The 17094-nt window shown below is 39.8% G+C and overlaps 1 protein-coding gene and 1 long non-coding RNA gene across 5 annotated transcripts in view; one reads left to right on the plus strand and one right to left on the minus strand.

The window, feature by feature from the left end:
- Nucleotides 1–7394: 7394 nt before the first annotated feature.
- LOC112968861 overlaps nt 7395–17094 on the minus strand; it is a 27687-nt gene continuing 17987 nt past the window's right edge. Inside the window, exons 2-3 of the long non-coding RNA XR_003254477.1 lie at nt 9041–9122; nt 7395–7532 (exon numbers count right to left, since the gene is read on the minus strand). This is a non-coding gene — a long non-coding RNA (uncharacterized LOC112968861). The remainder of the gene's footprint in view (nt 7533–9040; nt 9123–17094) is intronic.
- LOC112968858 (arylsulfatase D-like) overlaps nt 10792–17094 on the plus strand; it is a 19386-nt gene continuing 13083 nt past the window's right edge. Inside the window, exon 1 of one of the 4 annotated variants that reach the window (XM_026071526.1) lies at nt 10792–10877. In XM_026071526.1, the coding sequence (XP_025927311.1) occupies nt 10873–10877 (5 nt within the window). In that variant the 5' untranslated portion in view covers nt 10792–10872. Of the gene's footprint in view, nt 10878–11040; nt 11055–11127; nt 11161–17094 lie in introns of those variants that run through there. The other 3 variants (XM_026071528.1, XM_026071529.1, XM_026071527.1) reach the window with 3 other exon arrangements.

Genomic DNA, 17094 nt, shown 5'->3' on the forward strand with positions numbered 1-17094 from the left:
CAACACGCCAGTGGTATAAACCAGTTCTCACAGTTTGTCTTTTTTTTTTTGCTATAAAGCAGAAGCCTAAAACATGTCCAGTTACTGAGCTATGGTCACAACAGGAGGAAATCTCTGGCTGATTTTTGTTTTCCTTCCTCATTTAACTTTAATCCAGAAACATGTGTTTCTTTAACTAAGGCCTTAATCACATCTTCAAACATTTGAAGAGTACATAAAGTTTCTGAATTGGAATTATTTCACCTTCTCTTAAATGTCTTTCCAAATCCCAGTCTTCCATACAAATAGATTATTGCATTGATGCAAACTTATTTGGGTCTTCCGTAAAAAACACAGATTTGTGTCTAATGAAGGCAGACAGTCAGTGCCTGCCACAAGGTATAATGCAAAACCTTGGACAGGTTGAAGGCATGATGAGGCACATTTTGATCTTGGAAGTCCAAACTAAGGGACAATAGGCATCTTGAAGATATGTATGTTCAAAGCAGCAATGGTGAGCTCTGCAAAGGCTATTCTGGCACCTAGAATGGGAACTGGGTGGAAATTTAGCATTTATCACCATGAAAATTACACTTCAGTAGCCACAAAGTCCCTCCTACATCTATTTGCTACCTACATTTTAGCCTTGAAAGTGCCTGAAAGTTGTGCTAGAATCACTAGCAAACATGCAGCTGCTCACTGCGTCACAATCACCAAACACTGATTCAAAGACTAGACACTACCAAGTTTCCAGAAGACAGTGACACACAAATTTTGCTTGAGGTTTGCCCAGCACACACCAAATCCTACACCAAACTTGACAATCATAGCTGCTTTGATGAAAAGACATGATTGGATTGCAAATTCCTTGCAGCCTGCAGGGATTCAAAGTTACAACCAAGATTCCAGTTTAAATTCCAGAGGCTGTCCATACTGGGAAGATTATCTCCTGCATCTTTGAAGCTGGCTTATTACACGGCCAAGAATGCAAGAGTAAGGGATGAAAACAACACAGAAATTTACATCAGCTAGCAATTAGGAGCTCTTTTCTCAGACTGAGAACAGCCTGGAGACCAAACACTTTACTTCCTAGTAGCTGTTCTAAATAACAGGTATTATACAGAAGGTGGTCAGTGCTACTACTGAATTTTAAACATGATGAGCTCTGTTTAAATACACACTTATTCTCATTAGAAGATCTCAAGTAAATGGAAATGTCCGCTGCAGACCTGACTTGACCTAAGGTGTGGAGAGAGACAGGATGTCAGCTACCTTTTTGAGCTCAATACATCCTCTTGACTGACTATAGGGAACTCCCTGTTTGCTACAAATGAGTTTGCATCCTCCTTCAGGGACAACCTCTTACTGGGGCAGGAATAATCATGAGGAAAAATAGAGAAAATCCTACTGCAGACAATGTATTTTTTAATTTAAATAGAAAAATGACCATGACAATGGGTGACATTTTGACTAAGATGCTGGCCTGAGCACATGAAGATGATAACTGGAAGTGATTATTTGTCCTGCATTATGCCTTTAGTTTAGTCTCACATAATGTATAAATCACTATTTTAAGATTTCTAGATTAACTTCAATCACCAGTTACCAATTCCTTTTCTTAGCCAAGCAGTATGAACTGGTTTATTACTTTTTACTTGTAGAAATAGAATAAGAATTGCTTGTTGTTTTAGGAATCCAACAATGCTTAACCTTGGGAGGAGTGTTTGAGCACTTAGTATTTCTCAACATTGGGTCATTAAAAACGCACAGGAAGTATTTATACATCACTTAAAACAAAAGGGGAAGGCGTCTATGAGACTGTGAGTTAACCAGGCAGAAAGTAAGTAATCCAGGAAATAAATAAATAATCCAGGTAGTAAATAAAACAGAGATAAAAAGAGAAATGCTCTCTTCATTACTCCATGAAGTAAGTTTAACACAATCTTCACATCTGTAAAATAAATCTTATGTTTTCTGCAAGCCTCTGAAATTTATAGATTGGGTCTTCTTGTACAGAACACTTTGCTTTCCTGAATCAAACCATCTTTCATAACATAGTGAGGGAAGACAGAGCATTGTGTCTTGTATAAACTAGCACATTTTCATTAGATACAAACTACACTAGGGCATTCTACTGCTACCAAATTCTACAAACCTCAAGGTTACATTAGTTCTCAGTAACACCAGATTCATGGCTAACAACTGTGCAATAAGGCTCCATGGAGCAAAGGTCCACTGAAGCTTTGAGAAGTGCATCAACCGAATTGCTCACCAAAATGGAATAGTCACATGAAAAGAGGAAAAAAAAAAAGTACAGCCAACATGATTTACGCTCTAAGCAAAATACTTAAATACGGATTTGTAAATGTTGGTTAAGTATCCTCCAAGGATAAAGTATTCCTGAAAGCAAGGTTTTGCCTTGTGTTACAACTCTTACATTAGCCCTTCAGACTGTGCAACTCCCAGCTTTACTCTGCTTATGATAGCTCATATAAGCACATCACAAGAAGCTTTCTTTAGCCAGAATATTTCACTTTGAAAGCTCTGCAGCACATTCACACACTGACGGATACACTGCTTTGGAAGCCTCACATCTATCAAGATGGAAATTTTTTCCCCATTGCAATGAACATGTATTCCACTAATTATTAGAACTACTAGAGAGACTACAGGTCCTCAGTCTGGTCAGTATTGCCTTTTTTCCTCACTTCTTTGCCTCTAAACCTCTTCTTGAGACTGGTGGCAGATTGATCCTCTCTCTGACAAGTTTTCAAGGAATCAGAAAGGGGTCAGCGAAGCTGTTGCTCACGTTCTAGCTCTAACAAACTCCCCCTGTTCCTTGCAATGGGCTCCAGCTCTCTCCCTGCTATGAGTACTGAAGAGTCATGAAGGGAGAGGAGATATTGACTGCTGTCTTGCTGACACCGTCAGTCACAGCAAGTGAAGGCAACTGAGTCTACATGTGGAAGACAGGGGTAGTCTCTGCTGATGTGCACTCTTCAAACAAAAAAATTGAAATGTGAATAAATGTAGATATTATTTCCTGTAGTAGATGACCACTTTTCAGATACCTGAAATCACTTAACCCTGTGGGTAACACAGTAAATCTACACAGACTTCTATTCATTCTCTCCAGGCAGAATTCCAGGCAAAACGGCTGGTTTACAGGACAATTTTTGATAGCTGTGCATCATAGTTTGTTCATCCCATAAAAGAGTCAACAGTTTGATTACTACTTTATTTTCTCATATTCCCTCTTTCAAGAAAAGCTGTCCAGTCAAACTGAAATCCTCAGAAGGAAAGCTCTGAAAAACAAATATCTATATGCCTTTAACAGGAGCTCCCTAGAGCTTGCTGCTGCAATGATTTCAGTGTGTAAATACTTGGAGGAGCAAAACAGATACTCTCCTCCACTCCCATGCTGAGAGGTCCCACTGACATCAATTGCAGATGCCAGTGGGAGCCAGGCATCTGGCCAGTGATTTCTGTGACCAGGCCTTTTGTGTGCTTTTTAAAATACTTGATTTACTAATATCTCATTGCTGTTGAATGAATGAAATCCTGTTGAATGGAAGACTGACCTTTGATGGATATTTGACAGACCTGTTTCCTAATATATTTGTGGATTTTCTGCTCCTCCTACTACCTGGCTGTGACCCACAGCCTTGCTTTCACACTTCATTCAAACAATCTGCAGACCGACAGATCAGGTAACTCTGAAATTTGCCAACAGACCATGAAACTCAAAGTCTATCATTTCCTTTCTTGGCAGAAGTAATTTGGATCTCTTATCTACTTAGCTGCTGAATTTCACAGACCATGTAGAAATTTAGTATCTTTGTGACTTCTACTCCCCTGTTACATTTGTGGGTAATTTAGCAATGAAGCTAAGAAGAGAAGGTGTTGGCAGTATGGTGAACCTGGCAGGCAGGAGAAATACTGTATCGGCTGCATTTCTTTAAGGAATTAGACAACACATGAAAGCAGTGAAGGGCTACTTATTCAATCTAGCAAGCTTTGACATGCAGAAAAAGAGATCTAGTGACATTAGTATTGGACAACAAATGTTTATAGACTAGCAGTTCATCCTAGTCCTAGTCCTAGCAGGACTCCCTTCAAGGGAAACCACTTTTGCCAAAATATTATAGCAACAAGACTTACTTCATGATTKTAATAGGTACAGATGCACATCAAACAGATGTGCATCAAAACTAACGTAAGTATCTTATGCTTATGTATTCAATTAAACAGATCTCTCAAGACTGTTGTACTATTAAAATGTTAACTTACCTAGTATTCTTGTATAAACACACATGCATGTCTTTGGTTTTGAAAAGATATCTTCAGGTTAGACTATACCAAATTAAATCTATGTAACTATGTCAAATTATACCATTTGTAGATTTGCTTCTTCAGGAACAGAAATGCCACATTGGAAGGTTCTTCAGAAGCTATAGGACACTAGAAGCAAGATTTGGAAACATCCAACCTGTCAAACATTAATCGATCTGTCCAAATTTCTTTTTTCTTTTTTATCTCTGATGGATGCACTACCATTTCAATACAAGTCACTTGCTAAAACAGATTATTACTGCCTAGCCACAATACAATTTTCATCTAGTTGCATTTATACTGGTCATTGCCTGAGATGACATAAATCAAAAATGTTCAAGATTGGATTTCAAGGGCATACTCCAAACACCCCCAAATCTAAATTTAGACACCAAAAAAGTTTGGGCAACACAGTATCGGACAGCATCTGCACATGCAGACTAAGCTGTTGGAAATCTACTGATCTCTTTTCACTCAAAATTAGGCATAAAAAATCTGTAATACTGAAAAAGAGATCTTCAAAGTTTAAAGAAGAAAAAAAGCATTACTTTTCTTAAGTTGGTTGCATTGAATCTTCTTTTTCTGTTAGACTAGCTGGAATTTTTTTCAAGCTAGTTTTGAACTCTCATGAACATACAATGGCCAAGTGATTCAGCTTGACTTCAATACGTAACCACCAACAAGACCATGTACAGTTTTCAGTATTTCAGGATAAGGGTTATTCTGTAGAAACCACAAAGCAACACGGAGAATCTAGCTGGCACCATGGATTAACTTTTTTATTGCTGAATACCTAACGTGGCATCTGTGATGGCTACATTGGAGTATTATCTCAAGCAAGTCTGACAGTTTTCTGTCAAATGCCATCTCAGGGGCAAAGGAAAGTATAAGCAATGAATGGCTATACCTGGAAATGTCAAAATCAGGATTATAAGAAAAAAGGAAGTTTCACATACCAATTGTCTGTAGCACAACATGGGGCTGGGCAGGAAGTTGCCTCATAATTTCCATTAAAATGTCATATCATAATATTTTCTAACTGACTGAGCACTTTTACCCTCTCTAAAAAAAAACCCCAAAACCAAAAACATATTAATCTCTAAGTAAATCCAAGTAAATTACTAGTAATAATATATAGAGTAAACTTTACTGTCATGCTTTTCATGATCTGCCTTTGATTAGCATTGTTACCTCATTGATGCTAAACTTTTTTCTCTCATCCATACACTTCAACATCCTTCATAGGATGAKTTTTTTTCTTATAACTGACTTTACTAACCTCAGCAGAAGACTTGAATACTCCCAAAACTCAAACACATTCCGAATCTGTACTCACAAYCAATAGTCTATGAGCTGGTTACAGAGTCAAGTTTCTTCAAGTATGGGGAACAGCAGAACATTTGGCTACAAGAAAATTGGCATTAGGCAGTCCATTCATCTTTTATCAATCATTGCTAAAATTAATAAAGTATTTATAAACTGGTTATTTATGTTTATTCACTACATGAAATCTCATAATTCCTATTTGAAGCTACTTATATCCACAAGATAGATAAAGATATCTTGGCTACCTGGCAGCTCTTCCCACAACACACTCTTCTTCATGCTGTTGGCTTGTCTGATAGCCATTAATAATGCTGACTGTTTTCATAAAAAGGATATTAAGCACATGTAATCAATCTGCATTTACTTCTACCACACTTCAGAGCTCACATACTTAATAATCAACTCCCATCTACATATCTGTAGAGATTTATTCTTGTATCATTCCAAGTTTTTTAAGATCCCAGCCTCTTCTTCATCTGTCCATGGCATCTTTCCAGATAATAGGGGTAAGACAAGAATGTTGTTTTATCCCTTGCTTACCACCTGTTTTCTTTTCCATTTCCTGAAGCTGGCAGAATTCAAAAAAAACCAGAGAGATTCTGCTTCACCTTGGAAATGTGGCGTCTTCAAATACTAGATTCTGGTGTACAACCTCTCTCTTGTATGTGATCCATTTTACAGGGCCATACAGAGGTCCTCCAACTTCTATAGACCTTTATCAAGGAAAATAAAAGAAATGCTAGGAGCTAGTGGATTCTAAGTGAGGAAGGTCATTTCAAAATATTGTTTCTTAACATTTGTAAAAGTGTGTATTTTCAGGAAGCCACCATCAAGGGGCATACCGTGAAACCCACAATGAGCACTGTCATCACCCTTTAGACCATGAGTTTGTTTATTTTTATGGAATGCCTTTTCATTTAGTAAATAGCTGTCAGATAACTAAGCCTCCAGGACTGGAGAGAGCCTTCAGCGTGAAACTCTGGCTTTAAATTCAGATGATTGGCCTTGTTAAACTCACTTTTGCTGTAGGCGCACTTACTGGCTTGATTTCAGTCAGCTGGAAAACGCTGGTGAGCTGCCTTGCTGGGTTTGACATATTCTTTGTCAGCTACTTGTCAAGTTATGGATTTTTAAAATACAGGAACAGTGTTATGATGAGAAACTCTGAAATTACAGCACAATCAGTGGTGGTAGAAAGGACTTCATTCCCTATCCTGAGGGAAGTAGCACTATTTATTGAAAGTTAAAGTACATTTCCCTGCAAATATACTTTTGATTCTGGAATGTCTTGCTTCTCTGTTTGAACGTCTGAGAAATGAATGATCAGTAAGTTAACTGTTTTAAACCAAGATTCAAAAGTAAAACTGACTCTATATTATTGATAATATTATGTCTTCACTCCAAAAGCGAAGGCAGCCTTGAGCTTTCCATGATCATTAGCTGTTTTCAGGCACTCAAAACTTTTGAAAACTTTCACATTTCTGAACAAAATTGTCCAGACTACACTTAAAGAAATACTTTTTTCCTCTTGGAAGACCAAAACATTTTAAAAGATTGCAGGCAAAGACAAGAGCAGATTGGCTTTCCAGAACAACAAATCATACRGCAAGTATTTCATGCCCACTTTGATCATGGGCCCAACAATTTAGTCACATCTGATTGTACTTTACTTGAGCTACTGATCCATGTAAGAACTACAAGGAGGCTTTTTCTATTCTCTGCCCAGCACCTGCAGAAAGGGCTCATCATACCTGCCAGTCTCCCCACTTTTGGCTGTACTGCTTAGGGCAAGCACTCAAGTGCCAAAAAACAAATCAGTCTCTGGGCTTCAGCAGATCTGTGTTGGCTTGTCAGCTAAGAATCCAGACACTGTGATGGAACGTCTCCACATGTGACTGGAAGACAAAAGAGAATAGTTTAAAAATTCAGAAACACATATGATTTGCAAAGCAGTTAGGATTCACTGACTTTTGACCCCCTCGAGAACTTAATATGATGTTACTGTAATGATTGTATGATTAATAATATAAACTCTCCTCTTAAAGAGGAACTGTAACTTGAAAGAAATAATAGGTATGTAAAGTAAGTTCTTCTTTCCTTTAATATATATATTTTTAAATTTGGAAACCATTGCAACCATTCTTTCCCTTTTGATCTCTTTTTACATGTCCACAAACCCTCTCTAACACAGAGACGTTTCTTGGGAGGAGCAGCAGTGATTTATACAGAGACAATGAAGAGGAGATGGACTGGATGGTGATTGAACAGACATAACAAATAAGCACATCTTCAGCTACCTAATATCTGGGTCAAAACATATTAGGAAAAAGGCAGCTGCTTATAAAAGAACAAGGCAGAGAAAAAGCAAAGTATTTCATGAATCATCTGTAACTTCAGTCTGTCTCCTCTTGTTTATTTGTTCCTCCTGCTCCATTTCTCCCTTTCTAAAACCAAATAGAATTTTTCAGTGCATTCAGTTTCTGTGGTCTAGTACTTATCAGATTTTGACTGTGACTAATATGATTTGTTTAAAGTATGCAGAGATTTGTTTAAAGTACCCCCAGGCTGGGGTCAGTGGGCGTCGGGGGGGGGAGGGCACGGACAACCCGCAGCCAAGCACGGCTGGGAGCAGGGCAGGGGGTCTGGGCACCCGCGCGGCTCCCGTGGCTGGGGGTGGCCCCCAGGGAGCCCCCAGCGCTTCCTGCCCTGCTTGTCCTGCAGGGAGACCCCGGGGTACCTGGCCAGGCTGCGGTAGGGCCAGCTGCAGCGCGGGCAGCCAGCCCCGGCGGGGAGGTGGCAGGGCCGTGCGCTGCACTCGGGCCCCAACAGCTAATGTGATCAGTATACACATTCTCAGGGCATTTTTTTTAACATGAAATAGGCATACACAAGTTTTAAGACTGCTCATTGAGACAGCCAATATTTCTCATCCTTGCCATCCACTGGGCAGAGACAAACATGTAGGGACACAGCTCATCCTGATGCTGCATTGTGTGACTGGGTCCTGATCTGGAATGAGGCCTCTTATATATGGCAGTGAAGATGCTACTAGTACAGATCTCACTTCTCACTTCACTCTTTTTTGGCACTTGCAGGCTCTTCCTGAAGCTGCAAACACAGCTTCTGACAACATGAAAGTTTCGGCACAGACCAACTCTGCTCTGTGCAGCTGTCCCACCCTTTCAGTTTGGATGACTGGAGGGTTGAAGTTAAAGCTGGTCTTACCGGTTATACTTGTATGCTGGGGGCACTCGGTGCCTGCATGTCACTGAGAGTGAATATGTCACTCAGCTGGCCAAATAGATTGGTTTGAAGGACTAAAAATATAGCAGCCTTACTGTAAACCCCAAGCTAAAAGGATCAAAGTAAAAAAAAAAAAACAAAAAACAATGAAATCACCTACCTGTAAAGACATAATCAACAACCCTGGAGATGACAGCCTACCAGGACAATGCATCTAAGATTAAAAAATGCAGTTTTCAGTTCTGTGGAAAAGAAAAATAACCACAATGTATAATGTAGGCTAACAAAAACTGATTTAAATCAACAAAAGTATGTACTAAAATGTTGACACAAAATTAACTCATCAAATAGATGGTCAGAAAGACCAGAAGGAGGGGCCTTCCTGGCTGGTCAGAATGAGGTTTTCTGCAGGTAGGAGCTATCAGTGAGAATAGGGAACAGCGTGATCAGATCTGCAGGGGGAGGCAATGAAGCAAAAGGTACAAAAACAAACCTCTCCTTCCTTCACTGTGCCTTTTTGCAGAGTGGATCCTTTCCTTCAGGTTTGGCTTGCAATCCAGGAACTTTCTGCTGCTTCCTGCATTGTACAGTCTTCACCTCATGCTTTCCAAGTCTCAGAAAAATCTCCTCTCTAGCATTTGTGAGCCTTTACTTTATATCTGCTCCTTGAGGCATTCAAGCATACTTTCTCTCCTCACAAGCCTCCTTGTCCTTATCTGTGCTGAAGGCTCCTTCCTTGTTTTCACTCTCATTTCTTTGCCCCACTTCATGAGCATCTCCCAGCTGAATACATTCAATTACTTCTTTGGGCAGAAGCTGCTGGTTCTTGAAGAAAACAATGCAATCACTACTTACTATACCCAGATGAACATTTAAGTCCCTACTGCCGTTCTTGACATTTATATACTGCACCAACTGGTGACACTGTGAACTTCTTCCATAAAATAGGTTTTACAAAGGCCTAGTTATTAAGTTCTGATTGTTTGATTTCTGTACCTTGCAGTGATATTTATATTAATACTTATTTTGTCTCTGAGCATTTTAGAACTCCCAATAATATATCTACATAAAGAATCTCTATTCCTCTCTTCTAACTTTGATCAGATAAAGCAGTTTATACAACCAATTTTAGCATGACATATATTTACCCTCTCTTTAAACCAACATAAATATATGTACCCAGTAAAACCAGAGGTCCTGGGCTCCTGTGGCCCTGTCAAGTTGTACGGCAAGCCAGACTGTGCAACCGCATGAATCCCAGTGCTGGCAGCAGTGAGAATCCACAGACAGAGCTGCGGGGAGATGAGACTGTTTCAATAGCAGCACTATGTATGTTGGCTGATGATCATGTAACTACAGCCTTAGCGCTAGGAAAGCCTGCTGTGAATGCACTGGTAAGTTAATGGCATGACAAAATATGGTGGGGATTTAGCCAGGCATCCAGAATTGGTACCCATGCACCCACATGACACTGCCGCATTGATTTGCCTTGATTACAGCCCTCTCAGCAGGGCTATCGGCTTGCCCCCTGCATTAGATGAGGCCATCCTGCTTCCAGCTACAGGGCAGTTTCTCCAGCCAGAGCCCAAGGCTTTCTGTGCAGCATGGTGTGTACGTGTCCTACAGTCTCACCATCTATGATTTACGATCTTCCACTCAGTTATCACTGAATGCCCTTTCTYTTGATCTTGCTATTATATGATACTGATGATTATATGATGATTATATGATATGATATATTTTTACTTTATATATACTATACTACTATGATTTTACTTTAAAACATTTCTTCCTTATCCAGCTCTTACAAGTAATGGGCAGGGAAGTCCTCCCTTGTGGCAGACAGGATGAAATGCTTTTTAAAAGAGATTGGCACCCACCAATTATTCTGATACAAATACAAGCAGCGCTTCTGAAAACCTCTCATTGGAAACAAGGATCAGAAAGCCTGAGATGAAGATGGAGAGAGCAAAGCCCCTGCAGTGAGTGAGTATGAAGTGAGTAAAAACTGAGCTGCTGGGTTTGTTTTGTTTAGTTTTGTTTTTCTGTTTCTTTGCGTTTTTCCCCGGGGAGGAATTTTTCCTCCTTCCCTTACTCGCAGCGCGCACTTTCCTCCCACGGGACTGCAGTTCGCTTTCGCTGCCTCTCTGACCCCTGTAACGGAGCCCTCGGCCGTAAGCCCAGCCGCAGGYTTCCCGCGCCCGCCGCGCAGCCGCGGGGACGAGCGCAGATGGGGGCCGGGGCCAGGCGGGACCCGGCGCCGCGGCCGCTCCGCGGAAGGTGCGGTGCTGCCGGAGACGGGAGCCGGGCCGAGGCCGGGCGGCTCTTTCACGGCAAGAAGTTTTGGGGAAGGGAGGGTTGAAGTAGGGAGCTTGGCGAAACTCTGCTTTTCTCAGATGTCGCCTTGCTTTCAAAGCAAAAATGCATCTTTGCTTTGTTCTTGCTCACATTTGTCTTCCTCTGCTAACTTCTGGAGCAGACAGTAACCAGGGCCTCTGCCTTCTGAAGCATCTGACTCACCGGATCATAAATATCAAAAACAAGGGTGGGGAGGATACAGTCATTAGTCATCTCAGTTTTCTCTTCCTATTTAATGTTTCAAACTAAACCCTTTCAAGGTTTTGGTGGATTGGGTGGTAAAAGGCAATCTGCTTTCATTACTATCTTCACTAGAGTTACCGTGGCTTTATGATAGCATATAGAAAGTATAGTCTGCCTCCAGATTGCTTTCATGTGATCTTCACTACTTTTTTAGCAGCAGTGCTCATACTTGCCCCTCTTTTTATCTCATTTGTTTCCTTCTCTGATTTTCCATGCTTGTGTGTTGCTGTCATCTCAGCTGTRAGGAAAACTCTATGTTCATAGATGAGTCTTTTGAAGCCTGAAGGCACAGTTAGGTCATTTAGACTAGGGATTGCCAACGACAAAGTGAAAGCACATGAGCTTGTAGTCCAGCCTTGCTAGACCATTCCCATCTGCTGGTGTCCAAAGGCAGGGTGCAGCTGTGTAGCTGCAGGCCAGCACAGGATAGCCATTAAAAAGTAACATACCCGGCTTGCTTGCTAGGATGGTTTTGGTTAGTGATGAAGTACAAAGCTAGGTGGTAACACAGTGGCATAATCATGGTAACGGATAATAAGTACTAATATTAGTTGGGTCGGTAAGAATTAAATCCCCTGCTGAACACTACAGCAGCTGATTCCCTGAGAATGCAGAATGGGGAAGGGGGGAAGAAAAACCTCTGAGAATCTCTGGATTTCAGAGATTTTCATACTTTCACCCTTTTTTTTAAGGACATCCCTTGTTTTATAGCTGATGAAGTGCCACTTTCTGGCTCGCTAGCCACAAGTACTGAGCAAATGACTGCTCGGGCCAGCTGGGAGATTTTCTTCCTTGTTTCAGTCCTAGCTTGTTGCCTGCTCCCCTCCTGAATATCTGGATGCCTAGAAGCTATGGGAGAGAGGGAGGAAAGGGAGGACAAAGTGGAACAACATAGTGCTATGTTGAGTATGTTTCTTCCAAAGCCATGTTGAAATTAGCCTTTTTTATTATACTCTGATATACTGTTGAATGCAATTGACCTGTTGTGTAGTACATTTTTATAGAAGGTAGAAAACAGATGCTTATTTTCAGCAAACTGCTAAGCAGCAACACACATGTGCGATCTATACTCCACACATTAGTTGGAGGGGTTTGTCCTAATATTTATTTTAATATAACAAAAGTGAGTTAGAAGTGTTGCAGGTTTTTTTGCTTTACTTTGGTGTGTAAATAATTTCTTTCAGTGTCTGAAGTTAGAAAAAGAAAACACAAAAAGAAAGTAAATTGTTTTGCTGTGACTGCTTGCTGATTTTCAGCTTAACTATCAAGAGCTTATTCCCAATTTTACTGTTAAAGTTGTATGGCTCTTAATGTTGTTAAGGATGGGGTGTTCCTTTCTACTCTGGTAGATTCCCAGAGTGAGTGGTGGTGGGAACTAGGGAGGGGCGTGAGAATTGTTTGGCTACAGCAAAATAGTATTATTTTGGTCACAGACAGGTATTTTTGTAATGGAGGTTTATCTTTTTTCTGTACTGTGAGACTTCAGAAGGATAGACTCTTAATCTAGGAATACAATCAACAAGTGAAATACTCTGAGGATGGGGGAAACTGCCTGAGGCCACGCTGCCCTGGGGGATGAAAGGGCTAATTTTCTAACAGTTTTAGGCATGTGGATTGCATTCTGTAAAGCAATCCTGGGGAAAATGGGGACTGCACAACCAGAGGTAGCTCCATAGAGAAAGTCATATACAGCTTCTTGCAATTGTTACAAATCATTTGGATCCACCTGTAAGCAGCCACTAAGAGGCTGGCAAGAGTTCAAGCAAAACTTGCTAAATCTCTTTAAGTGACTGCTCAGGCAGCTAGAGGCTTTATAGCATTCCTGGCATGTTGAATGAATAAACAGATTAAGCCTTTCTTAATGGCTGATAAATTTGGAGAAAGAAATGGATAGCAGAGTCACATGCAATATCATTTGTTGAAGAGAGTAAATTTTGGATAAGGCTTACAGACAACTGAAACAAAATTGTGCTGGCTGCTTCCTGTTCTTCATGGCTCCATAGAATTTGGCCTTGTTTTGCAGAAATATTTAGACTGAATTACTATAGAGTCCCATGACTTTTTATGTGGAGATATTAGGCTGAATAACTGATGGAGTATACATCTCCTGGTTGTAAATGAAGTAATAATATTTGTAGTTAATAATGATGTTTGACAACTTTTCMGATGAAATAAAACAGTAATAGCAATGGTTATTTTAAAGCTGATAAACTGTAAGACTGTGCTTATTRTCAGCTCTGTTGGACTTTGGGGAATCCACGCTTACCGCCAGTGATTCTTCATCTGGAGAGACTCCTAATGTGAATAATTTAATACCATCACATATGTGCAGCATCCCCTTTGTCCATGTGAAGACATAAGTGATCTTTAGAACTAGTATTTTAAGACTAATTTGGGTTTATAAGAAGAAGAGCTTATGTAGAGGGAAGGTTTATTAGGGAAAGAACTAAGGAAAACCTTGAAATACAAAAAGGAATGTTTTGATGAGAAGAAGCTTCTTCAAGTCCAGGGCCATCTTCTTTTGGTTATTTGAATCCTTTAGGTAAGAGTGTTGAACTTAGTTTTAATTAACCTCTTACAAGTAGCTTGGAAAAAAAGATGTCATATGAATTGTCTGCTGGGGAAGGTACCATGGAATTTGCCAGCAGTGATGATAAATAGATACTGGTTCATGGGCATCTGCACACATATATAAGCTTGTTGCTCTAATCATGCTTATTGTTAAATTTCTGCTGTTTGCCCCCCTGTGGAGTTCCATAATGTGTGTTTCGTTATACTATTTTTTTTCTTCTTCCAGTTTAGATTTGCAGTCTTGATTATATTGTACTTTGCTTGGAAACATGATTCAATAGTTAATCGCCTCACTTGCTGAGAACACATGCTGTATTTGTCTAACTCCACCTTCCAGGCATGGGTCTGTCTTGGCAAAATTGATGAGATTTATGAAGACTTGGGCTTTCTCCCTATGAATTTATGCGCTAATCAATCTTTTTTTCTCTTTGTTGATTGAGCTCTTGGTCTATCAATATAAAGCACTTTTTCCCTTTCCTGAATTCTTTATGTATTGTTTTCTGTCCCCTCTCCAATTTTTAAACTTCACTTTGAATAGTCAAGTCTTGGTCAATACACAGTGTGGTTCCCACCAATGCTATGTCTTTGAGGTAAAACCACCTCACTAGTCTTTCTCTTGTAAAGAGATGTAAGGATTGACTGGGTCCTTTTTTCTTCCAGTATCACACCAGTGGCTTATGGTGAATTTGTTGTTTACTATAAGCTTAAATTGTTTTTGGAATCGCAGCTTAGCAGGAGATGACTGCTCTCCTACCTTGCATAGCCATTGCTGCCATTCTATTCGGGTGAACAGATTTCTTGTTCCTCCCTGCGCATTTTGGTTTGTACTTGACATAATTAAAAGGGTGTTGTTTGAATTGCCCCACCTTTTTCCAAGAAACCCAGGGTTCAAATGAACCATTTTGCATGATGCTTTGTATACTTTAAGCCTTTGTTGTTGATCCCATCCTTAACCCCACAGGAGTTAACCAGGAAGGAAATTCAACTATATTAAAAATCGTGTCACCATTTTTCTCTCTTTTTTTTTTCTTTCTCCCTGACTGTGAACCCCACACTGTCCCAAAATGGCCTCTCCCTTTGTACGAGTCCTTAGAGAAGTAGTCTAAGGTGCCACGCTCTCTTAWAGTGTTCATTTCCCTGTGAAATCATGCAGAAAGAGCAGATTTCTTGAACAGAAGGACACTATAATCTCCTAATGCTTTAATTCTCTAGCACCAAGCACAGCAGTATCACCATAGAAAATAATTCTAAGGCAAGTATAGGAGCCAAAATTTTACAGCTCAGTAGGTTTTTCAACATCTGATTGCCTGTGCCAATGGTATCTAACTTGTGCTCAAAGATTATTGTTTGTCAATAAAGCTATGTGAGTTCAGTTATGCTGTAAATCCATATTATGTCTTGTACTTAAAAGTTGCATAAATAGTGTCCTGCTATACAGCGTTTTCCAAATGTTTTGCACTTACCTGATTCATTAGGCTGACCTTGTAAAATCATTTAGTAGTAATAGCTGCCAAAATGATTCTTAGGACCATCTTAACTACATATTGATTTAATGTCTTAAGGTTTTTAAACAATGAGGTCTGTCTCCCAAGTGTAATTCTCTGGCTATGCCTTTTAACATTGTCATTTCCAGAATCTGCTGAGTAGCTTTCTAGGTAATCCTGAAAAGATGTATATATGCATGTATTATGTTCTACTTCCTTCAACCCTATTGCTTTCAAGGTTTATTAATGTTTAGTAACTAAACATGCTTGCACTCTTGCTCCAGGTATTGCTGAAAGATGATCACTTTGAGCTCTGAGCACAGTTGTTTTATAATGCACTGTAATGCTACATAGTGTCTTAGCATATAGACTTGGAACTATAAGCAGTAGGTTACCTGAGCTGGAATTTGTCCTTGACATTATCTTAACCCACAAGTAGGATTACTGCTGGGATCAGAAAATACCCATCATCCATCTTAGCACCATGAGAAAACAAAGCGCTAGGATGCTGCTGCAATAATCAGTGAAAGCAGATTTCATGATCCTGTTTCTTTTTCTTTCCCTTTTGCGTGTGACAAGCAGAGGAGGGGACCACTACTCTTTTACTCGTTTTGGAAAGAAGAATGTCTGAGTAACTGAAATGGGCTGTCAGGGGCTTTTATTTGCAGGGCTCTTTAGAGACCTCCCCTTGCAGCTCTTAACTTGAACTAATTAGCGCTCTGAAAGCATTCATTGTACCAGTACAGCACTGTGTAACTCTTCAGAGATACCACATTTGCAAATAGGAAAGTCTTCCTTACTTAAAATAAGCAATCCAAGTACAGAATGGAATTCCCTAAACTGCTCCTAAAGCAAGTTTTCATCACAACTCTGCAAATCGCTGCTGTAACTTATTAGTAGACTGTAAAAAAAAAAAACAAAAAAAACCCCACAACAACAAAAACTGGAACTCTGCTTTCAGATGATTAAATTCCTATAGCCGCTGGTTACTTATTTACAACTGGGAGTTCACTATCTCTTATGTTTATAAAAATCTTATGTGTTTACAACAAAATCTTGTGTGTTGTGTTTAAGCTGTTTGAGGTGATGGTTACTTATTTATTTAAAAGGATATTTTTCTATATAAGATCTTCATTCCAAAACTGCAAATCCTGGAATGATTTTCAGGAGCATTCTCACTGTGTGCTAGAGAGTTGCTCCTGCCCTGTGTCTGGCAAAATTAGCATGTATTGCAATGATAACTCTGCAAGTACAAAACCAATCCAGGATTAGGTCTTAAGGCTGTTGATCTAGCAATCTTGAATACTTATTTGGAGAAGTATGTAGCTTCAAATGTTCTAGACATACCTACATAAAAAGTGTGATGTGTATGTGTATAAAAAAGTAATTTCTGTTTTTGTCAGATATTTAGTATAGGTGATTCTGGTGTTGGACTAATTGAGCTGGCAGCTTAGAATGTCAGCAGTATCACAGAATCACAGAATCACAGAATCGCTGAGGTTGGAAGGGACCTCTGGAGATCATCTAGTCCAACCCCCCTGCTCAAGCAGGGTCACCT

This window comes from Apteryx rowi, unplaced genomic scaffold, assembly GCF_003343035.1.
Source record: "Apteryx rowi isolate R43461 unplaced genomic scaffold, aptRow1 scaffold_327, whole genome shotgun sequence".
Taxonomy (NCBI): Eukaryota; Metazoa; Chordata; class Aves; order Apterygiformes; family Apterygidae; genus Apteryx; species Apteryx rowi.